Genomic DNA, 25,275 nt, shown 5'->3' on the forward strand with positions numbered 1-25,275 from the left:
ATCTCCTGATCTCATGATCCACCTGCCTCGGCCTCCCAAAGTGCTGCGATTACAGGTGTGAGCCACCGTGCCTGGCCCAGTTTGTACATTTTGAATGGCATATTTAACTCTTGAAATGTGTCTAGCTTCAAAGTTCTTGGTTTTCTATTCATTAACTTGATAGTCTGCTTAACAGTCAATGGTAACATTGGCATATGCCAAAGATTATATTAAGCCCAATTCATACTTGGTTTATTTAAAAAGCAATAGTTTAAGCAAAGTAAGGTTTTCTGTTAGATAATTGACCTTAAAGTGTATGGACATTTAAATGGTGGAGAAATTTCCCCTAAGACTTGTTGGCATTTAAAGTAATAAGATGTAGGAAAGTGGCATTTAAATCAACAAGTTGCATCATGTCAGCTCTTTTCAGCTCGTTGCTTGAAATGTCAGTAGCAGACATGGCTGTAGCTGTAGGCCCATGATCTATTTGGGGAGGCTTTGCTAACATAGTTATTACAAAACCTGCATGTTTACACATGCTTTTAATTCCCAAATTTTCTATATCCTATAGTATGAATTTAAATTCATACTATATTATTTTTAATTCCCAAATTTTCTGTATCCTATGGTACGAAATTAAATTCATACTCCAATATTATCTAAATTTGGAGAATCCTATCACTAAGTTTAGATGGGTGGTTTTAAAATGTCATCCTGTCGGTTTTGCATCACACTTCTAAAGTCTAGGCCATCCTACCCTTTCCTAATGTGAAACTGTTTGCATTCTGTCCTCTATTTCCTTTCTTGAGGTCTTACCTCTCAAATAGAAAATAAGTAAGCACCCTCCTCCTCCAATCTTACCACCCAAAGCACATCTAAACTCACAAGGGGACAGATATTAGAGTTAGAAAAGAAACTTTAAGAAATGTTCATCTTTATTAAAATTTAATTGTATTAAATATTTATCACTGTAAGGACTAGATTCCATGCTGACATAATTTTGTAGCTTTGTTTATTCAGTGATATATTTGCTGTTTCAGGGACCATTGGAGCTATTTCTGTCACAATTCTTGGAGGAATCTCTAAGAGTTTCCAGGGGTCAGCAAACTAGGGCTTGCTAGTAAATCTAGCCTGCAGGCTGTTTTGTAATACCCGCAAGCTAAAGAGTTGTTTAAAAAGAAAAAAAAAAAGAGCAGAGTAAGCAACAGAGACTTATCTGGCCTGTAAAACCTTAAATATTTACTCTCTAGCCCTTGACAGAAAACTGTATGCTATTTTTTTTTTTTTTTTGGTATACTCTTTTTAATATCTTCACCAGGTTCTTGAGATATTAAGAGAGGCCTGAAAGTCATTAATTTCCATATCCTGCTTTTATTCTCTTTCTCTTCATCCTCAAGTCAGGTACCAGCTACCTGTAACACAATCAAATATAAGTTAATGGCAAGACAGCTGGGATTATGGAGGAGAAGATGCAAGAGAAACAAAGGACATCTGGCTTGTGGGAGAAAAGTAGGGCTCAGTCTTTGTCTACCTTTTATTTTGAGACAGTCTCACTTTGTTACCCAAGCTGGAGTGCAATGGCACAGTCTGGGCTTGCTGCAGCTTCAACCTCCTGGGCTCAAGTCATCCTCTAGCTTCAGCCCCACAAGTAGCTGGGACTACAGGCGTATGCCCCTACGCCCAGCTAATTTTACATACATGTGTATATATTATATATATATATATATATATATATAAAGTAGCTGGGACTACAGGCGTATGCCCCTACGCCCAGCTAATTTTACATACGTGTGTGTGTATATATATATATATATATATATATTTTTTTTTTTTTTTTTCTTTTTCTTTTTCTTTTTTTTTTTGTAGAGATGGGGTTTTGCCATGTTGCCCAGGCTGGTCCTGAAGTCCTGAATTCAAGCCATCCACCTGCCTTGGCCTCCCAGAGTGCTGGGATTACTACCATTACCGTGTAATAATCGGGCACGAGCCACTGTTCCCAGCCCGTTTATTTTTAATGACAATGAAATTTTTTAAAAATAGCATAGAACATTTATTTTGTAGAATTTCCTTAGTTTAGGTTTTTCTGATGTTTATGATTACGTTCATAATATTAAACAAGTGATTATTAAATAATTAAGTGATAGATCCTCCTTTATGTATCATATCATATGAAGCATACAGTGTCAGTTTAATCAGGTGCTGTTAACTTTGTTTTTACTTATTTTTACGTGTGTGTGTGTGTGTGAGAGAGAGAGAGAGAGAGAGAGAGAGAGAGAGGTGTGATATCAACTTTGATGACTTGGGTTGATGTCTACCAGGTTTCTCCACTGCAGTATTACTGTTTTCCCTTTTATAATAAGTTATTTATGAGGTGATGCTTTGAGACTCTGTAAACATCTCATTGAGCTTTGATCATTTTAGTTTCAGTATCACTGATAGTTTCTTGCCTAAATCAGTTATTGTTCTGATAGATGGAAAATGGTAATTTTTTTAAGCCCTTTATTTATTCTGTTTTTTAATTGGCTTTATACTTTGAGGAATACCTGTCCCTCTTCCTGTATCAATTTGAAGTCAGGATTCTTATTCTGTGCAATAGATTGTCAGTTAGTGTTACATATTTGGTCAGTGGAAGTCCCTTTCAAGCCACTTCTTGTGTCCTTTTGGCATGTCCCACTCTTTATGAGCATTTATTACATTCTGTTACAAGATGGTCATCTTGTAAGGTTCATCTTGTCCTTTTTCTGCTCTAGCAATGGAATCCTTTTTTCTAAAGAGATCTGGTTCCTTTCGTGAGGAACTGTTGATACTCATACCTCTTTTATTGCCCATCTGCATACAGCTTCATTCACATTAGCCTTCTTATCTTGATTTGTATTTTTTGGTAGTAGCAAAAATAGTGAAATGTCATTAACTCTTAGCCACTAAGAGCATATCCTTTCAGTATACTGTGCAAAGAAATTTATGGAAAGTTATATAGGTTTTCAACTTCAAAGTATGCTTGCTTTTTAGGGGAAAGATAGTCAAGTGAAGTTTGAAAATAATCACATATCTTTGTGACACTAAAATTACAAGCAAAAATCATTTATTTGATTTCAAGTGATTAGTACAAGAGTTGAAAGACAGTGAGTAATATATTCAGTATCTTTAATACCCTGAACCTGTTTTTACTGATATTTAGGCATTGAGATAGTGTTTACATACAATAAATTTCATCCAAAGAGTACAATTGGATGAATTTTGGTAAATGCATATGGCTATCTAACTACCAGCATGGTGAAAGACACAGGACACTTCCCTCACCCTAAGAAGTTTGTATGTGCCCTGTATAGTCAGTCCCCTTCCCAGACCCACAGACCTATACAATCATGAGTTTTACCTTTTCTATAATTTTATATAATAGGAATCGTAAAATACCTAGTTTTTTATGTTTGACTTCTTAGCATAATTTTTTGGGATTTTTGTTTTTGTGTATAAGTTTTGTTCCTTTTTATTGCTGGGTGATTCTCCATAGCATGGATATGCCACAGTTTATCATTTCACCTTTTCAATGGACTTGCCGAGTTGTTTTCAGATGTTGGTTTTTATGACTTGTATACATTTTGTTGTGGACATACTGTTTCATTTCTCTGGGATCAATACTTAGAGTTGGAATTACTCAGTGATATTATAATTATATGTTTAACTTTGTATTGCCATATGGTTTACCAAAGTGACTGAACCATTTTTGTTTCTATCAGCAGTGTATGAGAGTTCCAGTGTCCTTTATCTTGCCAACATTTGATATCATCTGTCTCTTTAACATAAGTCATTCCAATGGGTGTGTAGTGGCATCTCACTTTGGTTTTAATTTTCATTTCCCTGATAACTGGTGAGGTTGAGCATCCTTTCCATCTATATATTTATGTGATTTGTTTGAAACTTTTATCATTTTTAAAAAACATTATAAGTTATAATGATTATATATTTTGTGTGAACTCTTTGGTCAGGTAAGTTATACAAATATTTTCTCTGAGGTTGGTCTTTTTCTTTGTGTCATTTGAAAAGCAGAAGGGTTTTTTTTTTTTTAATCTCAATGAAGTTCATTTTAACATCTTTTTCTCTTAAAATTTGTTTTTTTAATGTCCTGTTCCAAAAAATCTTTGCCTATGTCAAGTGCAAAAGAAAGAATCTATTTTTTCTTCTAAACGTTTAGTAGTAACTTTTATTTTGATCTCTGACTTATTTCTGTTTAATTTTTCTATATGGTGTGAGGTAGGAGTTGAGGTCTTATATTCTGGTAGAAAATTCACTTGTTCTAGCACCGTTTGTGAAAAGACTGTCTGTTGTCACATTGAGTTACCTTGACATCTTTGTTTAGTCATTTGACCATGTGCATGTTGGTGTATTTCTGGATCCGACAGACAAACCTTGGAGATACTGTGGATTGGGTTCCAGACCATCATAATAAAGCAAATGTCACAGTAAAGCAAGTCACATGAATTGTTTGGTTTCCCAGTATATATAAAAGTTATGTTTACATTATATTGTAGTCTGTTAAGTGTGCAATAGCATTATATATAAAGAAACAATGTACATAACTTAATAAGTGCTTTATTGCTGAAGAATACTAAAAATTATATAAGCCTTCAGTGAATTGGAATCTTTTTTTCCGGTGGAAGATATTGTCTTGATGTTGATGGCTGCAAACTGATCAAGTTGGTGGTTGCTGAAGGTTAGACTGGCTGTGGCAGTTTCTTAAAAGATGACAATGAAGTTTGCTGCATGAATTAACTCTTCTTTTCAGGAAAGATTTCTCTGTAGCATGTCAGGCTGTTTGCATTTTACCCACAGTAGAACTTCTTTCAAAATTGGAGCCAATTCTCTCAAACCCCTGTGTTGCTGTATCAACTAAGTTTATTTAATATTCTAAATCCTTTGTTGTTATGTCAACAATGTTGACAGCATCTTCACCAGGAGTAGATTCTATCTCAGGAAACCACTTTCTTAAAAGCATGATGTAGACTCATTTAAAAAAAAAAAAGTTTTTTTCCAAAAGTTTTTGCTCATCCATAAGAAGAAACTCTTCATGTTTTCAAGTTTTATTACGAGAGTGCAGCAATTGAGTTGAATCTTTAGCTCCACTTCAGGTTCTCTTGCCATTTCTGCCATATCTTCAGGTCCTTTCTCCACTGCCGTCTTGAACTTCCCCAAGTCATCCATGAGGGTTGGAATCAGTTCTTCAAAACTCCTGTTAGTATTTATATTTTGTCAAACTCCTCTGTTGAATCACGAATGTTCTTAATGGCATCTAGAATGGCAAATCTTTTCCAGAAGGTTTTTAATTTACTTTGTCCAGATCCATCAGAGTAATCACTATGTATGGCAGCTATAGCCTTGCAAAATGTATTTCTTAAGTAACAAGACTCGTATTATTCTTCGATACATGAGCTGCTGAATGGGTATTGTGTTAGTAGGCATGAAAATAACATTAATCTCCTTGTATATCTCCATCAGAGCTCTTGAATGACCAGGTGGATTGTCAGTGACCAGTAATCTTTTTTTTTTTTTTGGAGACGGAGTTTCGCTCTTGTTACCCAGGCTGGAGTGCAATGGCGCGATCTCGGCTCACCGCAACCTCCGCCTCCTGGGCTCAGGCAATTCTCCTGCCTCAGCCTCCTGAGTAGCTGGGATTACAGGCACGCGCCACCATGCCCAGCTAATTTTTTGTATTTTTAGTAGAGACGGGATTTCACCATGTTGACCAGGATGGTCTTGATCTCTTGACCTCGTGATCCACCCGCCTCGGCCTCCCAAAGTGCTGGGATTACAGGCTTGAGCCACCGCGCCCGGCCCCGACCAGTAATATTTTTAAAGGAATTTTTTTTTTCCTGAGCAGTAGGTCTTAACTGTGGACTTAAAATATTCAGTAAGCCAAAATATAAACACATGTGCTGTCTTCCAGGCTTTGTTCTGTTTATAGAGCACAGGCAGTGTAGAGTTAGCATAATTCTTAAGCGCCCTAGAATTTGGGAAATGGTAAAAATGAGCATTGGCTTCAACTTCAAGTCACCACTGCATTAGACTCTTAACAAGAGAGTCAACCTGTTCTTGAAGCTTTGAAGCCAGGCATTGACTTCTCTCTAACTATGAAAGTCCTTGCTGGAATCTTCTTCCAATATGAGGCCTTTTTGTGTACATTGAAAAATCTGTTGTTTCATGTAGCCACCTTCATCAGTGATCTTAGAGTGATCTGGATAACTTGCTGCAGCTTCTGTATCAGCACTTGTTACTTCATGTTGCACTTTTGTATTATAGAGATGACTTCTTTCCTTAAACCTCATAAGCCAACCTTGGCTAGCTTCCAACTTTTCTTCTGCAGCTTCCTCACCTGTCAGCCTTCATAGAATTAAAGAGAGTTAGAACCTTGCTCTGGATTAGGCTTTGGCTGGTTTAATATTCTGTCCAGACCACTCAGACTTTTTCTGTATAAGCAATAAAGCTGTTTTGATTTCTTGCCATTTTTGTGTTCACATTTCTAATTTTCCTTAAGAACTTCTCCTTTACATTCACAAGTTGGCTGCTGACATAAGAGATCTAAATTTTGGCTTATCAGCTTTCAGCATGCCTTCCTCACTAAGCTAAACCATTTCTAGCTTTTGATTTACAGTAAGAGACTTGCAACTCTTTCTTTCACTTGAGGTCATTGTAAAGTATATTAACTGGTCTCATTTCTATATTGTTGTGTCTCAGGGAATAGGAGGTCAGAGGAGAGGGAGAAGGACAAGGGAACAGCTGTTAAGTGGGCTGATCAAAACACACTTAGTATTTATCAGTTTAGTTCACCGTCTTATACAGGTGCAGTTTGTGGGACCTCAGTTTGTGAAAGACACAGTTACCTGCCAATTGCAATAAAGTGAGGTGTGCCTGTATTGTGTGTCATTGATCTTTATGTCCATCCTTAATACCAATACCACAGTGGCTTTATTATTAAATCTTTATATGTAGAAATCTAGTAGTATGAGTCTTCCAGTTTTTTTGTTTTTCAAATTTGTTTTGCTAATCTAGGTCTTCGATCTTTCCTTATAAAGTTTATAAAGACTAATCATCTTACCAATTCTTGAAAAAGACTTTTAGGATTTTGATTAGGATTGTATTAAAACTTAGATTAATTTAGAAAGAATTACCACATCAATAGTAGTATTTCAGTTTACTTAGTTTATCTCACCTGTATATGTTTTTAATTTCTGTCAGCAGTGTCTTTATAGTGTCGTTTCCCTTCGACCCAAAGAACTTTCTAAAGCATTTCTAGTGGCGCTGAGAGCATGCTACTTTAAATTGTGGAGAAAGGTATAGAGTAAATTGTGCTTTGAATGGGTCCTCTCCAAAATTCAGGCGTTGCCAATGTGATAGTATTAAGAGGTGGGGCCTTTTAAGAGGTAATTGGGCCATAAAGACTCCTTCTTTCTTTCTTTTTTTTTTTTTTGTTTTTTTTGTTTTTGTTTGTTTGAGACGGAGTTTCGCTCTTGTTACCCAGGCTGGAGTGCAATGGCATGATCTCGGCTCACTGCAACCTCCGCCTCCTGGGCTCAGGCAATTCTCCTGCCTCAGCCTCCTGAGTAGCTGGGATTACAGGCACGCCCTACCATGCCCAGCTAATTTTTTGTATTTTTAGTAGAGACGGGGTTTCACCATGTTGACCAGGATGGTCTCTATCTCTCGACCTCGTGATCCACCCGCCTCGGCCTCCCAAAGTGCTGGGATTACAGGCTTGAGCCACCACGCCCGGCCCAAGACTCCTTCTTTCTTAATGGAATTAAGTTCTTATAAAAGGGGCTTGGTGCAGGGTTAGGCTAGCTTACTTACCCTTCTGCCTTCTGTGAGAGTGCAGCAAGAAGGCCCTCACCAGACACTGAATGCTGTTGCCATGATCGTGGAATTCCAGGTTCCAGACTGTGAGAAAATAAGCTTCTGTTATTTGTAAATGACTTATTCTCAGGAGTTTTGTTATAGCAGCACAAAATGTACTAGACATACTCCATATTTGAAAATATATTTTTGATATTTCATAGGCCTTCCTAGAAAACATAATAAAGGCTCCTATTAGATAATAAAAGTGTATATTTTTCAAAGCTTTTAGTATATTATTACAAATGATGACAAATATTATTTATAATATTGTTATTAAAGCTTTTCCTGTTAAGAAATATCTCAACCCATTTACTATTGTATCTCCTCACCTGCTTTGGGTGATAGATGGTGAGACCACAAAGCATTGGTAGTTTCTTTTTTTTCCTTTGAGATGGAGCCTTGCTCTGTTTCCTAGGCTGGAGTGCAGTGGTGTCATTTTGGCTCACCGCAACCTCTGCCTGCTGGATTCAAGTGATTCTTCTGCATCAGCCTCCTGAAGAGCTGGGACTACAGGTGCACACCACTACACCTGGGTTTTTTGTTTTTGTTTTGTATTTTTTGTTAGAGACAAGGTTTCGCCCTGTTGGCCAGGCTGGTCTCACACTCCTGACCTCAAAGTGATCTGCCCACCTTAGCCCTGCAAAGTGCTGGGATCACTTGCATGAGCCACCGCACCGAGCAGCATTGGTAGTTTGTGTAGCTTTTTTCTTTATGCTTCTCCCTACCACCTTCCACAGCTTCCTTAAAAGAAATTACTTAAAGGTATTTGGGAAGTGGACACAAAATAGTGAGCCTGAAGATAGCTGACCTACACTTTCCCCTGAAAGCTGTATATAAAATTAAATTTTATATACAAACATATATAAATACATTCTTCATTTGTTTCAGCAGTAGCTCTTAGGAAGTAAAAGAAAAATCATTTCATAACAGCAAGAAAAAAGTTAAGATAATAAGTACATGGGAACTCTATGAATAAACTTTGAAATCCGTTCAAGTCCACTTAGGTAAATTTAAAACAGTTACTAAAAGAGAAGACTGAATATTTTTAAGGATATTCCTCTTTTAAAATTGCTTTCTAGGTATAACGCTATTCTGATTTAAAAAAAAATGCATTGTCTTTTTTTGGGGAGCTTTTGCGGGTGGGTAGCAGAATTCACTAAGTGATTTAAAATATAATCTGAAGACTAAAGCCAGAATGGCCAGGACATTTTAAAGACATAAATAATGAGTGGGGATTTGCCTTTCTAAATACTAAGACTTAATGTAATTTTAAGAATGTGCTACTGATGATGGATTTGAAAAATAAATCAATAATTATGATGGTTTTATAAAAAGTGCCCTCAAACATTGCTTGTAAAATTAAGTGTTACTACTCAGTAGATGGTGCTGAAATTACTGATTAATCAATATATTACTTCCAGTAAACTCATAGGAAAAGAAAATATATAAGAACAATAAACCATTAAAAGATATTGATTCTTACCAGTAATCAGAAAAGAACGTTTTTTATTTTTTTTTATAGAGTCTTGCTCTGTTGCCCAGGCTGGAGTGCAGTGGTGCAATCTCGGCTCACTGCATACTTCACCTCCTGTCACCTTTCAGGTTCAAGCTTTTCTCCTGCCTCAGTCTCCTGAGTAGCTGGGACTACAGGTGCATGCCACTGCATCCGGCTAATTTTTATATTTTTAGTAGAGACAGGGTTTCACCATGTTGACCAGGATGGTCTTGATCTCCTGACCTCGTGATACACCCACCTTGACCTTCCAAAGTGCTGGGATTACAGGCATGAGCCACCGCACCCAGCCCAAAGAACCATTTTTTGCCAATGAAATCTAATATCTTCAAGTGTGGCAACCATAGTATCCCCAGTGCTCCAAGTGGGAATACAATTTGGTATAACTTTTTCTTATAAAAAAAAAAGTTTGAGAATATATTTCAGGAAAAGAAGAAATTGTTTCTTTTGATTCATGCTTTCTCTTACAGTAATCTATCAAGTGTTTTTGAAGAATAAGTAATGATATAAGAAAGAAAATCCTTGTAATATTGAGAATAGGTAAAATGATCTTCAGTGTGAATCTCATTTAATTTTTTTAAATTAATACATCTTTATAGCTTTGTGTACAAGGTAGCTTTTTTCAAAATCTTCCAGAGAATGAGAAAAACATGCATTATTTATTTATTTATTTAAAAAAAAAAGACCTTGTAGGATTTCTGTGCAGTATGTTTAGTTTAAGAAAAAAGAAAATATAGATGATTGTGGCTTATAAATTTTTATTGGCAAATGATGTGACCTTTATTTGTGTAGAGGAATAAAAGAGAAAAGAATACAAGTCCCTGATTAAGTTAATTTAAAATTTGGCAGCTTGATGGTATTGGTTTCAATTTATAGGTAGAAAGACTTTTTTTTTTTTTTTTTTGAGATGGAATCTCTTCAGGTCGCCCAGGCTAGAGTGCAGTGGTGCGATCTTGGAGCCTCCACATCTGAGGTTGAAGCAATTCTCCTGCCTCAGCCTCCTGAGTAGCTGGGATTACAGGGACATACCATGCCTGAAAGACTCTTAATATAAGATTTAAACACAAATGAAAAGATACACTTGGATTTTTCAATATTGATTTCTCTTATGCAGTTCATGAAATAATTTTGAAAAGATTTTCTGACAATTTACAGCTCTAGTTTCTTGAAGTGCCATAGATTTAAGAGTTTTATAACATTTGTTTAACATATTTTTCTGCTAAGTGTTTCATCAGGAAAAAGTTGTGATGCTCACCTTAACACATTTCACAACTTTGGCAAGATTTAATTCTAAATATGTCAACTCTTATTTAATGTAGAAACATAATAAAGTGATCTTTAAAATAATCCAGATTCGGAGGATTAAAATAAGATGGTAATAAGCTTTATAATCTTTAAATTGATTCTTGAGGTAAGATTACCTATATTGCTTTTGTGTAACCAAATTTAAGCCAAAATTCCATTAAGCAAACAGTGTAGGACTGTGAGAGAGGGAGGAAACCTTTTGGGTTAATGGTGGTATCAGTAACAAATGCCATAGCTCTTCTACTCTCATCCCTCCCCCATTTTTGCAATTGCTTATTAAGGAGAGAGCTTTTTAAAAGCCTAAGGACTACTTTTTACCCTAAAGCTATAGAGTCATAAACTCTGGGGACCTCAAGGCATAGAGGCTTCTAAGAAGTTCATAATAGCTTGTATACAAAGCCACTTCTGCCTGTGAACCAATCAATCTAGGTGGACCAATTTCTGCATCCTGAAGGAAGCAATTCCTCCTGGGGGGGTAGAAATTCCAGTTGAAATCTCCAACTTCATCTTTATTTTTTTTCGACAGAGCATCACTCTGTCACCCAGGCTAGAGTGCAGTGGCACAGTCTTGGCTTACTGCAACCAGTGCCTCCCAGGTTCAGGAGATTCTCATGCCTCAGCCTCCCGAGTAGCTTGGATTAAAGGCATGCGCCACCATGCCTGGCTAATTTTTGCATTGGTTTTGCCATGTTGGCCAGGCAGATGTCAAACTCCTAGCCTCAAGTGATCTACTTGCCCTGTCCTCCAAAAGTACTGGGTTTACAGGCATGAGACTGGTCTCAAACTCCTGCCCTCAAATGATCTGCTCATCTGGGCCTCCAAAAATGCTGGGTTTACAGGCATGAGCCACCGTACCTGGCCTAAATCTCCAACTTGACTCCTATTTAGTTCTATGCCAATGACTTGTTTTTTTTCTTTTTAATTTTTTTATCTTTTGTTTTAGTTTTTTCCCACAATGTATGACTTGTTCTTTAGTAATGAATAAATATTCCTAAATTTATTAGGAATAATAAATGTAAAGACAAATGGTTTTTGAGTTACAGTAGAAGATTTTGCATCTTTTTGTTATTTGCCTTATGATAAATAATGTATTATTTTAGAATTCAGCTGAGGGGAGATGACACGAATTGATTTAACTTTTCCTTATCTCCTGGCTATTTTACTTTCTCTTTCTTTTTCTTTGAGACGAGTCTCTCTGTTGCCCAGTCCTGAGTGCAGTGGTGTGATCTTGGCCTTCACCTCTCAAGTTCAAGCAATTCTCCTGACTCAGCCTCCTAAGTAGCTGGGACTACAGGTACATGCAGCCATCCTCAGCTAATGTCCATATTTTTTTAGCAGAGATGGGGTTTTACCACATTGGCCAGGCCAGTCTCAAACTCTTGACCTCAGGTGATCTGCCTGCCTTGGCCTCCCAAAGTACTGGAATTAACAGGCATGACCCACCACACCTGGTCTTGGCCATTTTATTAGCTCTGTTATATGTCATATAAACTTTTTTATTCTTATTGGTTCATTTTATTGGAAGGGTTGACATTACAAACAGAATTCCAGCAAGATGTGGTGACTCATGCCTGTAATCCGAGCACTTTGGGAGGCCAAGGCAGGAAGATTGCTTGAGGCCAGTAGTTCTGCAACAGCCTGGGCAATCGAATGATACTCTTTCTCTACAAAGTATTTTTAAAATTAGCCTGGTGTGTTGGCACATGCGTGTAATCCCAAGACACTTGGGAGGCTGAAGCAGGAGGATAGCTTTAGCCCAGGAGGTAAAGGCTTGCAGTGAGCTGTGATTGTGCCACTGCACTCAAGCATGGGCAACAGAGCAAGATACTGTCTTTAAAAACAACAACAACAAAAAAAAGAAATAGAAAACTCCAGAGCTTTCAGGCTTAGAAAATCTCACCCCTAAAGATGTTGAAAATAATGAAGATCTGTGTGAACACTTAAGGTCCATGATATTAGTAGCATTAGGGGAAATGACACACCTGTTGGATGTTTGTTTGTTTCGTGAATCAGGCAACTTCCTGAGCCAGAGTAGGCTCTGAGAATCACATTAGAGGTTTAATGGAGAGTCAGATTAAGAGACAGTTAAGAGCCCTCCTAGGGTTGGAGCAAACTTCAAACACTGGCAACAACATGCCCCTTCAGTGAAGCTCAGCTTTTATTGGATCAGGAAAAGGAAATTAGAAACTAGTTTCAGATGAACTAAAACAAAAAACTTAACCAAAACAAATGAGATGTAGCTAATGGTACTTAGAAGATACTTAGAGAAGGCCTATATTTAAAAAGCAGATCTCAAATCAATACCCTAATCGTCCACATTGGGAAACTAGAAAAAGAAGAGCAAACTAAACCCAAAGCAGACAGAAAGAGAGAAATAATAAAGATGCATGAGCAGAAATAAATGTAGTAATGTAGAAAAATGATAGAGAAAAGGAACAAAACCAAAAACTGGTTTTTTGAAAAGATCAACAAATTAGATTAACTATCGTGATCAAGAAAAAAAGAAGACTCAAGTTACTAATCACAAATGAAATAGAGGAAGTCAGAAGTAAAAAGGATTGGGGAATACAGTGAAGAATGTGTATGCCAGCAGATTAGAGAATTTGATGAAATAGGCAAATTCCTAGATACAAACTTATCAATACTGACATAAGGTGAAACAGAAAATCTGAATAAACCTATGATGCAAATTGAGTTGTGTCCCCCAAAACATATGAATCCACTCCTGGTACCTGCGAATGTGACCTTATTTGGAAATATACAGTCTTCCCCCTTATAAGGGAATGCCTGAACCTACAGATAGTACCAAACCCTATATATACTTTGTTTTTTCCTGTACACATACCTATGAAAAAGCTTTGTTTGTTTGTTTTTTTAGAGACGGGGTTTCACCGTGTTGGTCAGGCTAGTCTTGAACTCCTGATCTTGTCATCCGCCCATCATGGCCTGCCAAAGTGCTGGGATTACAGGTGTGAGCCACTGTACCCAGCCAGTAAAGCTTAGTTTATAATTTAGTCACAATAAGAGATTAACAACAGTAATTTAAAAATAGAGCATTTATAACAATATACTATAACAGAAGTTATGTGAATATTCTCTCTTTTCTCTCCAAATACTTTATTGTACCATACTATGAGTAATTGTGGAAAGCAGAACTGCAGATAAGAGGGGACCACTATAAGGTCTTCATCAAGTTATGATGAAGTCATTTTGGATTAGAGTGGACCCTGAATCCAATGACTGGTTGCCTTGTAAGGAAAGAGAGACTTGGAGACACACACACACACACACACACACACACACAGAAGGAAAAGGACCATGTAAAGATGGAGACAGAGATTGGCAAGGAATGCCAAGGATTGTCAGCAACCACCAGAAGCTAGGAAGAGGCAAGGAAGGACTCTTCCCTAGAGCTATCAGAAGGAAAATGACCCTGCTGACACCCTAATTTTGGGTGCCTGGACTCCAGAGCTGTGAGAGTATACATCTGCTGTTTTAAGCCACTTAGTTTGTGATAAAATATATAGCAGCCCTAGTGAACTAACACAACTTAGAATAATGAGATTAGATTAGTAATTTATATAAACTTCCATCAAAGAAAAGCCCATGGCCAGGTATCTTTACTGGTATTTTCTTTTTTTTCTTTTTCTTTCTTTCTTTTTTTTTTTTTTTTTTTTATTTAATAGAGATGGGGGTCTCATGATGTTAGCTAGGCTGATCTCGAACTCCTGGGCTCAAGCGATCTGCCTACCTCGGCCTCCCAAAGTGCTGGGATTACAGGCATGAGCCACCACACCCTGCCCTGCCTCCACTGGCATATTCTATCAGACATTTAAAGAAGAATTAATGCCATTTCTTAACAGACGTTTTCAAAGTATAGAGAGGAGGGAAGACTTCATTCAGTAAGGCCAGTATTGTTTATATGAAAACCAAAGAAAATTACAGACAGATGCCACTTGAGTACCAACACAAAAAAATCCTCAGCAACATTAGAAAACCAAGTTTTGCAACATATAAAAAATGTTACACACCACAACCAAGTGGAATTTATCCAAGGAGTGCAAAGTTGCTTTAACACCTTATTTGTGTGTGTGTGTGTGTGTGTGTGTGTGTGTGTGTGTATGTGTGTGTCTGTCTCTCTGTCTCATCTTGCCCTGTCATCCAGGCTGGAGCACAGTGGCACAATCATGACTCACTGCAGCTTTGACTTCCCAGGCTCAGGAAATACTCCTGCCTCAGCCTCCCAAGTAGCTGTGACCACAGGTGTGCACCACTATGCCCATCTGTTAATAATTTTTTAAAACTGATTTGTGAAGATGGGATCTCCCTATGTTGTCCAGACTGGTCTCAAACTTCTGGGTTCCAGTGATCCTCCTGCCTCAGCCTTCCAAAGAGCTGGAATTACAGGCATGGGCCATTGTACCTGGCTGGTTTAACACTCAAAAGTCAATTACTGTAATACAATGTATCAGTAGAGTAAGTGACACAAACCACACGATCATGTCTGTAGACATCCTCCAAAAAGGCATTTGGCCAAATCCAACACGTTTTCTTCATTTAAAAACAAACAAACCAGGAATAGAAGGGAACTTCCTCAACCTGAGCTACAAAATCACACAGCTAAAAGATTGAACAGCTTCCCCCAAGGTCAGGAACAAGGCAAGATGTCCACTCTTACCACTTAATCCAACATTGTACATGAAGTCTAGCCAGGAAAATTAGGCAATAAAAAGAAACCAAAGTCATTCAAATTGCAAAAGAAGAGGTAAAACTGTCTCAGTTTACAGGTGGCATGATGCTGTACATAGAAAATCCCCCCACAAAACGGAGTTTAGCAAGTTCAGCAAGGTTCAAACTACCACGTCATTTAAAAAAAAAAAAAAAAAAAGGCTGGGTGTAGTGTCTCACGCCTGTAATTCCAGCACTCTGGGAGGCTGAGTTGGGCGAATCATGAGGTTAGGAGTTTGAGACCAGCCTGGCCAACATAGTGAAACCCATCTCTACCAAAAACACACAAAAAAATTAGCCAGGCATGGTGGCAGGCGTCTGTAATCTCAGCTACTTGGGAGGCTGAGGCAAGGAGAATCGCTTGAACCTGGGAGGTGGAGGTTCCAGTGAGCTGAGATCACACCACTGCACTCCAGTCCTGGTAACAGTGTGAGACTTCATCTAAAAAAAAAAAAGAAGTTGTATTGCTATACACTAGCAGTGAACAATGTGTATGAACATGAAAGTTTGAAAACAGTTCTGTTTACAGTAGCATCAAAAATAATATAACACTTAGGAATAAATAAAAATGTATAAGACTTGTATTCTGTAAATTACAAAATGTTGCTGAAAGAAATTACATGGAAAGACATGTTCATGGATCAGAAAACTTTAAATTGTTACTGTGACATTACTTTCCAAATTGATATGCTGATTCAGCACATTTTCTACCAAAATCCCAAATGACTGCAAGATTCACAAGCTGGTCCTAAAATTCATATGAAAATTTAAGAGACTTGAAATAGTCTATATCTTGTAAAAGAAGAATAAATTGGGAGGATTTACACTTTACCAGTTTTAAAACTTACTACAGACTACATTGGTCAGCTTAATGTGAAGCTGCCATGAGGGTAGATATAAATAGTGGAGTAGAATTGAGTGTCCAGCAGTAAAATGTATGGCCAGTGACTTTTGACAAGCATTCCAAAACAGTTCTTTGGGGGAAAGAATTGTTTTTTCACCAAAAGGTGCTGGAACTGATTATCCACATGCAGGAGAATGAGATTGGACCCTTCCTCACACCATACACAAATTAACTTGACGTGCATCCCAGATCTAAAGCCCTAAAACTATAAAACTCTTAGAAGAAAGCATAGGACTAAATCTTCATGACCAAGATTTTTAGGTATGACATCAAAAGCACAATTGACCAAAAAAATATATTTAGAGTTCATTGAAATTAAAACTTGCGTCCTGCTAACAGTACCATCAGTACTATCAGTGAAGTAATTAGAAAACTCAAAGAATGAGAGAAAATATTCACAAATTATATATCTAATAATGGACTTGTTTCAGAGTATATCAAGAATTCTTAATGCTACAAGAAAATGGTAACTCAGTAAAAAAAGGGGAAGGATCTGAATAGACATTTTTCCAAAGAAGGTATAATGTGCCATGAAGCACATGAAAAGATGCTCAACATCGTTAGTCAATTAGGAAAACACAAACCTTAGACCATGATATATACTACTTCTCATCTGCTAAAATGGGTTTAATCAAAAAGATAATAAGCGTTCATGAGTATGTGGAGAAGTCAGAATCCTTATACATTGTTGTTGGTAATGAGAATCCTTATACTCATTGTTGGGAATATAAATGATGTAGCTGCTTTGGAAAATGGTTTGGCCTTCCTCAAAATAGTTAACATATGATACAGAAATTCTACTAAGTTTATATGCAAGAGAAATAAAAATACATGGCCAAACAAAAACTTGAGCATGTAATAGCCAAAAAGTGGAAACAGCCGAAGTATTTGTCAACTAATGAATGGATAAATAAAATGAGATATATTCATCCAATGGAATGTTATTTAACAGTAGAAAGGTAAAAAGTACTGATACATGCATCAACATGGATGAACCTTGAAAACATTATTCTAGGAGAAAGAAGTCAGTCATCACAAAACTACATATTATGTGATCACATTTATAGGAAATATTCAGGGTGGGCACATCTCTAGAGACAAAAAGTAGTATAGTGGTTGCCTAGGATTGGGAGCAAGTTGAGAAAAGTTGTAATTGAATGTTTATGAATACCGAATTTCCTTTTGGGGTGTGAAAATGTTCTAAAATTACATTGTGGTGATGGAGAGTCATAGCTGTGAACAGAAACCATTGAATTTTACATGTTAGATGGGTGAGGTGTTTACTATGTGAATTACGTCTCAATAAAAGTGTTTAAAACAAAACAGGTGTACCCAATTGATATAAATCAACTAAAAGTAATGTAAATATTTCAGCGTTCAGGCTGATACAGTTACTTGTTTGATTCAAGAAAGAACATGCAGCATTTGCCTACTGAATGCTAGGTTTCTCTGTGTTGCTTTAAATTAGAAGGCAGCCTGAATGGTTTTGTTTGTTAGTGATTTTGTTTGTTTGTTTTGAGTTTAGGAGTGGAGGTTTAATTGGTAGAGGAGAAGAGAAAGAGAAACAGCTTTCTCTATAGAGGAAGGAGTCTCTGAACGGTGTTAGTTTTTTTTTTTTTTTTTTCCTCGGTGTTAGTTTTTAAGATGGAATTTCACTCTCGTTGCCCATGCTGCAGTACAGTGGCACAGTCTCAGCTCACCGCAACCTCCGCCTCCCGGGTTTGAGCGATTCTCTTGCCTCAGTCTCCCAAGTAGCTGGGATTACGGGCATGCGACACCATGCCTGGCTAATTTTGTGTTTTTAGTAGAGACAGGTTCTTCATTTTGGTCAGGCTGGTCTCAAACTCCCGACCTCAGGAGATCTGCTTGCCTCAGCCTCCCAAAGTGCTGGGATTACAGGTGTGAGCTACTGCACCCAGACAGCCTGAATGTTACTATGCCACATAATGCCTGATTTTTTAAAAAATCACTAAACAGTGAAATGATACCAAAGTATAATATAATTAAAGATTTTTTTTTTTTTTTGAGACGGAGTTTCGCTCTTGTTACCCAGGCTGGAGTGCAATGGCGCGATCTCGGCTCACCGCAACCTCCGCCTCCTGGGTTCAGGCAATTCTCCTGCCTCAGCCTCCTGAGTAGCTGGGATTATAGGCACGCGCCACCATGCCCAGCTAATTTTTTGTATTTTAAGTAGAGACGGGGTTTCACCATGTTGACCAGGTTGGTCTCGATCTCTCGACCTTGTGATCCACCCGCCTCGGCCTCCCAAAGTGCTGGGATTAAAGATTTTATTGGACTAAAATTGATGACAGTTCCTAATACATTTTAGATACTAAATCAGTATCAGAATTATTTTGTTACTCATTTTTTAAAACTAATGGTTTTTTAGTCTTTTATAAAAGATAATGTTAGTAAATACACCTATAATAAAGGTTCTCATGATTTATAAGGCAAAATATTTCATTTAATTTTTTTTACATTATATAGCAGACTTACTGTGCCTTACATAGCAGTGTTTAAGGATCATTATTTTAGTTTGAATATGCCAGTGAGTTCTTCATATTAACCTTTTTACAATATATACATAATTGATGCTGAATACAGATTTTGGTTGTGCTTTTAACATAATTCTTAGGATGGGAAGTCATAGAAAACTTGTTGCAAGTATCAGTGTGTATTTTTTAAACCTTTGAGAGAATCATTTGTGCATTATAACATGTCTTCAATATCTTGTTTAATTCCTTTCATTGTCCCAAGATATGTTCCATTTTGGTGTTCAGAGCACTTATATATGGAAATAAAGACATTAATTCATACATTAAGGTGATTTCAAATAAATTATATGTACTAGAACTTAAAGAATACTTAAATATGCTTTTAGCTTTTTAAAAAAATACTTTTATTTTCGGTTACTGTGAGATACGAGAGTGGAGGTAGGTGCGAAGTATTGTCAATTTGGTCCAGTGCTCCTGTGGTCTGGAATTATATGCTGGAAGACTCAGGGATGAGTATAGTACAGCATATTGGAACTTTTTGTCAGAGAAACTTTCTGATCTACTTTGTTTTTGGAGACAAAGTCTTGCTCTTGTCACCCGGGCTGGAGTGCAGTGGTGTGATCTAAGTGCAATCTCCACCTCCCAGGTTTAGGCAATTCTCATGCCTCAGCCTCCCAAGTAGCTGGAATTATAGGCATGCACCACCATGCCCAGCTAGTTTTTGTGTGTTTAGTAGAGACTGGGTTTTACCATATTGGCCAGGCTGGTCTCAAACTCCTGACTTCAAGTGATCCATATGCCTCAGCCTCCCTAAGTGCTGGGGTTACAGGCATGAGCCACCTCACCCAGCCAGATCCACCATTTATATTGCGAAGGTGTTCAAACTTAAATACATTTTAACAAAAGATAATGCTATGCTTACACTTAGAACATGCAGTGCATTCAATTTCTCAACTCATTTTGCTGCTGTTACTTTTGACCAATTAATCAATTTTGTAACCCACTAAAGGTTTGAGAATCACAGTTTATAAAATAGTAATTTAGAGACAGAATTGTGAATTCAGATGTATTCTGAGTTTTTTTCCTAATGCCCCTTTAAAAGTGTTTCTGTTTTGTGTCTGGTGAAAAACAGATCTAGGAAGGCAAACATGATCCTCAAATGAGATTTGGAATTAAATTTTTTTTTTAAATTAAAGCATTCTTTCTGAATTGCCTGTGAAAGATAACTATGGTATAGTATAATAGAACCAATATATTTGTGTGCTCACAAGAAAATTATCCCTTTGGCAGTTAAAGTTTAGAGTTTATGCAAATTTTGAACAAAATGTATAGTCAAAAAACATGGATAAGATCTAGCTAAAGAATATGTTTACATTTATTTTGCTTTTATACTTTTTAAGAGATAAATTTTATACTGAAGTTTTTAAATGTTTTAATTGCATCAAATTAATTTGCCTTATTTACTGCTAACTTTGATTTCGTATCTATGCTTTTGATATTGAATGGGGAAAGATTTTTGCACAACTATTTCACCAAGTAAATTTTTGCAGGGACACTTAGTCGGTCTGGATGAACCAGCTTCGGGAGCTGGGCAAGAAGCTCTGCTTAAACAAGAGCAAGCAAAAATCATTCGATTCGAGAGACAAGCAGAAGAATTCCTCAATGCAGTCTTTTATAGAAAAGGTTGGTTTCAGTGAAGAATGATATTTAGCATCTGCTTGTCTTGTATTATTAATCTCCTTAATTTCAGTGTCATTTTAAAAGTTACTTTTAAATGTTTTTCTTCATTGATGATATAGTTTATATTGCTCTATATCCCTTGGGTCAAATTCCTATCGGAATTAAGGTTAAGGTTAGCACTTTTCTCCGCATTTAGGCTGTGATGTGATGGTGAGTTTTAATTAAATAGTTTAGAAAATTAGTATGAAATTCTAAAAATTTTAAGCCCTCAATAGCACTACATTTTTTTACACAAATTTTCTTATGGAGACCGTTACTGTTTTAATCACTGATAATAAAACCAACTGTGTGAATCTTTAGTAATTCCAGCCGGAAATTTCATTTGGAGAGAAAATGTAGTTATAAAATTAGATTTGTGAGTGCTCTTTTCCTTGATACAGTCTTGTTTCTTAAAATTTTTATATTAAAATTAGGGAAACGATTATGTAGTAAAACTTTTCTCCCTAAATTTGAGTTGGCATTTAATAAGCTCAGCCTCCTGCACTTTTAAAATTTATCTTTATCCTTGAAACTTTGGTATATGTGGTTTATTTTACATTTCTTTTGAAATACAGAAAAGTTGTTTAATCATAGGCTCTTGAGGCTTATAAATCCTTCATAGAGGCATTCAGGTTTATTCTCTATTCACAAAGCAAAATAGCCATCAACCAGAACCTTCAGGAAATTTCCTTTCATGTTCCTTTCCAGTGAAGAGTCTTTACTTTTAAGAAATTATAGCCAGGCGCGGTGGCTCAAGCCTGTAATCCCAGCACTTTGGGAGGCCGAGGCGGGTGGATCACGAGGTCAAGAGATCGAGACCATCCTGGTCAACATGGTGAAACCCCGTCTCTACTAAAAATACAAAAAATTAGCTGGGCATGGTGGCATGTGCCTGTAATCCCAGCTACTCAGGAGGCTGAGGCAGGAGAATTGCCTGAACCCAGGAGGCAGAGGTTGCGGTGAGCCGAGATCATGCCATTGCACTCCAGCCTGGGTAACAAAAGTGAAACTCTGCCTCAAAAAAAAAAAAAAAAAAGAAAGAAGAAGGAAATTCTAAATGGATTTATACTGCTTAGTTACGCTTTTCCTCCATTTCCAAGATGGTAGTTACTATGATGTGTTCTAAAGTTTTATACAAACTCTTGATAATCTTAAATATTCTTATTTAATCTTCAGCAGACTCAGTGATTCCATTTTCTTTAATAATTCTTCGTATGTTCTAGTTTACACCTCTCATTCCTCTGGGAATTCCCTCCTTCCCTTTGACATTGGTTAAAAGTCTGATAAGTGCTGGTTCTGTTGGGTTTCTTTATAGTTGGACACTAGCTGGGCTTCTGCTTAATTTGAACAGTATTTCCAAAAGGTGATGTGAGGTGTATGTAGTGTCATATAAAATTAAGAAATGCACAGAGATTGTTTTCTGTTCTACTTATTTTCCCCATTTTCTTTCACTAGATCTCTAGGTAGAATTAAATCATTTATTACATCCTTACTTCTCTATAAACACCCATGAGCACCTCCTGACCTAAATCTCCCAGCTGAGTCTCCTGTGTCTAATTATCCCTACAGATTGCTCAGAATTCCAAAATTATGTTCAAAATAATCGTTTTCTTAGTTTTATGAACACTTGATTGTTAAAAATCACATTTAAATATAAATAACTAATAGAGCAGTTCTATCAGTTTGCTTACCAAATTTATTTATTTATTTATTTATTTATTTTGAGATGGCGTCTGTATCGCCTAGGTTGGAGTGTAGTGGCACGATCTCAGCTCACTGCAACCCCCATCTCCAGGGCTCAAAGTATTCTTCTGCCTCAGTCTCCTGAGTAGTTGGGACTACAGGCACGTGCAACCACACCTGGCTAATTTTTGTATTTTTAGTAGAGACGGAATTTCACCATATTGGCCAGACTTGTCTCAAACTCCTGACCTTGTTATCTGCCTGCCTCGGCCTCCCACCACAGTGCTAAGATTACAGGCATGAGCCACCGTGCCTGGCCTCAAATAAAATATCTTTACAGCTCCTCTCCTGAAGGATGTACACAGAGTCATTGATCTAATGTGTTGTCACAGCAAGCTTCATTATCTGAAAAGAGGACTTCCTCTCGGTAATTTACATGGAGGAACCACTTTTCATCCACTCTTTGCTTAGGGGGAATAAGGTCAGTCATGTAAGGACTCCTACAGAGAAATTCGGTATCAGTTTTCTACTAGTCCCATCCCTTTGTCATAGAGGAATAACTTTAAAGTTTTTATAAAAATTTTTTTTTTAAGAAATTAAACTTTTGGGTTATAACCTTTAGGGGAGGAATTATTACTTTGGAATTAGTCTCAGGATAGATTTCAAGAGACGGGAATGCTGAAATTCTAAGTTGAGTTTATTGGTTTTTATGTACAGGCATGGGATGCTCAGAGAAAGAACTATTGCTTTGGAATTTGGACATTTCCTTCCCCTTTATGTATTAATATTGCTATTTTTGGATATAATTCTCTTAAAACCATCTCCAAGATAGTAATTAGTACTCTTTAAATTAATACCAAAAATGTTTAGTCTCCAAGGACATGATGGGCACCTTAGTCTGAAGAGAATCATATTTTAATAAATAATTCAAATGCTTAGATTTAGTCCCTTGTTTCGAAGTATTGTAAATGGTATGTTTTAAATAATTAGTGTAAAGATTATGTATAGTTAAGTAGAATCAGAGATGGAATAAAAGTAGGCTTTTGTGATATGGAGTCAATTAATTTCACTGTAAGAACAATATACCATCTACAGATGTCATAATGGCATTTATTTTTAGCTCGCTTTGTCACTTGTATTTAAAAAATCTGTTAGATTTGCATTTTAAGATATACAGATAGCTGTGATATAACATACTTTTCTGAGTTTTATTTTTGATCTGATTTGTTGCTTTTATTTGACTCAGTTGTGCTGTGTTCCCCTGGGTATGGATGTATTTGTAGATGTGTATTTTAAGTATGTCAAAGAATGAAATCTGTTCAAGAAACTTTAACAAAGTAGAGAAATTCAAATGGCAGAGATGTAATGGATAAACACTGTCTTGTCTCGTGACTGTTTCTTCATTCAATAAAGAGACAAGATACACTACAGACATTGAATGCTCCAAGGTAGTGGTCTGTGGTCCTTGTCCTGGTATCTTTGACTCTTCACAGAGCTCTTTAATTATATTTATAATATTACTTAAACACAGAGACATCTCATAAATTCATAAATTTTATTTTATATATGGAAATTTTTTATGTATTGTGTGTTCTTCAACTATTAAGGGAGAAACAGTAAACTAATATTAAAACGAAATTTATATGATAGTTTATGTGGAGATTTAGGTAGAAAAAAACAGGTCTTAACTGGAAAGTTAAATGATACTAAGAAAATTCAATAGAGATAGTTAAAAAGCAGTGTATGGATAAAACGTTTATTAAAACACTGGAGGAACCATTGTCATTAACTGTAGCAACTTCCGAACCTTACCTAGTTACATACCTTTATTTTTAAACCATGTGGAATACTTAGAGTCTCTATTTATAGAGAAGAAAGTTAGAGTTATAAATATTCCTTAGTATGACAGAAACATTATTATTAGGAGAGAGAGCCTCAAACTCCAGAAGATGAAATAAATATCACAACTTTGTGAGCATCTTCTGGTATTGAATATTGTCTTTTAGTGGGGGAAAATGCCTGTTCTTAGGAGCCCTGTGAGGTTTTGATGGTGTAGTTGTTTGTTGGTTGTTTATTATGGAGATTTTAGATTTTAGTTAGTAATTAGAGTCAGTTTTTCTTTAACTTTCTAAATTAAACTCTTAAGTTCCTTACAGCTTGAAAATACTGTGGGTAAAGTTGTTTGCCTTCTATAGCTAATCTTTAAAAGACTAGGGAAACCTTGGTTTTCTGAGAACTGTCTTGGAAAGCCCCAAAAGTGTGGTGGGGAAGAAAGGTCACAGGTAAAACAGTAAAAGGGGAAAAAGTTTTAATTGAGGGTCTGTCACTAATCATCTATATAAATTTGTAGTGACCACTTACTCTTTTGATCGCATTTCCTTTTTTTTTTTTAAAGGACTGTTTCATGGTGATTGACCTATGTAGTATTCAACTAAATTGAATACACACTTTAGACAAGGCAAGATTAGCTATATAGAGATACACAGAGGTAAACACATTGCCCTAGTTTTATTTTTTTAAAAGGACTATTTCATGGTGATTGATTTGATTGACCTATTTAGTATTCAACTAAATTCAATACATACTTTAGACCCGGCAAGGTTAGGTATATAGAGGTACACAGAGAAAAAACACACAGTCGCAGCTCTTGAGAAGCTTAGTCTTCCTGATTATTTGAGTATGATAATTATAGAGGCGTGATGATGATGTATTTATACAAGTCATTTTCCCTTCCATCCTAACCTTTTGCCCTTCAAAGTCTCTTCCAGTGCTAAAAGTTCTATGAGTTAATGAGTTCTTATGGTCAAAACTTCACATTAACTAGCAATTGATAATTCAGCTGTTTATTTCATTATTTCCCTAGCTATTGTTTTAGTTGTTGGCAGAGTTTATTTAAAGTACTCTTGGAAAATAGTGTGGTTTTTCTTAGGCTTTTGAGATTTAACGTTTAAACACCTAGCCCAGAGGTTCTAAGATTATGGTCCCCAGACCAGCAGCATCTTAGAACTTGTTAAAATGCCAGTTCTTGAGCCCACCCTAGAACTACTGAATCAGAAACACTG

General features: G+C 36.6%; 1 protein-coding gene across 18 annotated transcripts in view; it reads left to right on the top strand.

The window, feature by feature from the left end:
- Positions 1-25,275, top strand: part of LCOR (ligand dependent nuclear receptor corepressor) — a 163,779-nt gene that overhangs the window by 87,966 nt on the left and 50,538 nt on the right. For 12 of the 18 annotated variants that reach the window (XM_074382685.1, XM_074382689.1, XM_074382687.1 and 9 more), the window contains one exon: positions 20,362-20,494. The exons of 1 other annotated variant lie outside the window; for it this stretch is intronic. In XM_074382685.1, the coding sequence (XP_074238786.1) occupies positions 20,362-20,494 (133 nt within the window). Of the gene's footprint in view, positions 1-1,734; positions 11,979-20,361; positions 20,495-25,275 lie in introns of those variants that run through there. 5 more of the 18 variants (XM_074382693.1, XM_074382690.1, XM_074382691.1 and 2 more) reach the window with 2 other exon arrangements.

Source organism: Saimiri boliviensis, chromosome 12 (assembly GCF_048565385.1).
Source record: "Saimiri boliviensis isolate mSaiBol1 chromosome 12, mSaiBol1.pri, whole genome shotgun sequence".
In the NCBI taxonomy this organism is placed as follows: Eukaryota; Metazoa; Chordata; class Mammalia; order Primates; family Cebidae; genus Saimiri; species Saimiri boliviensis.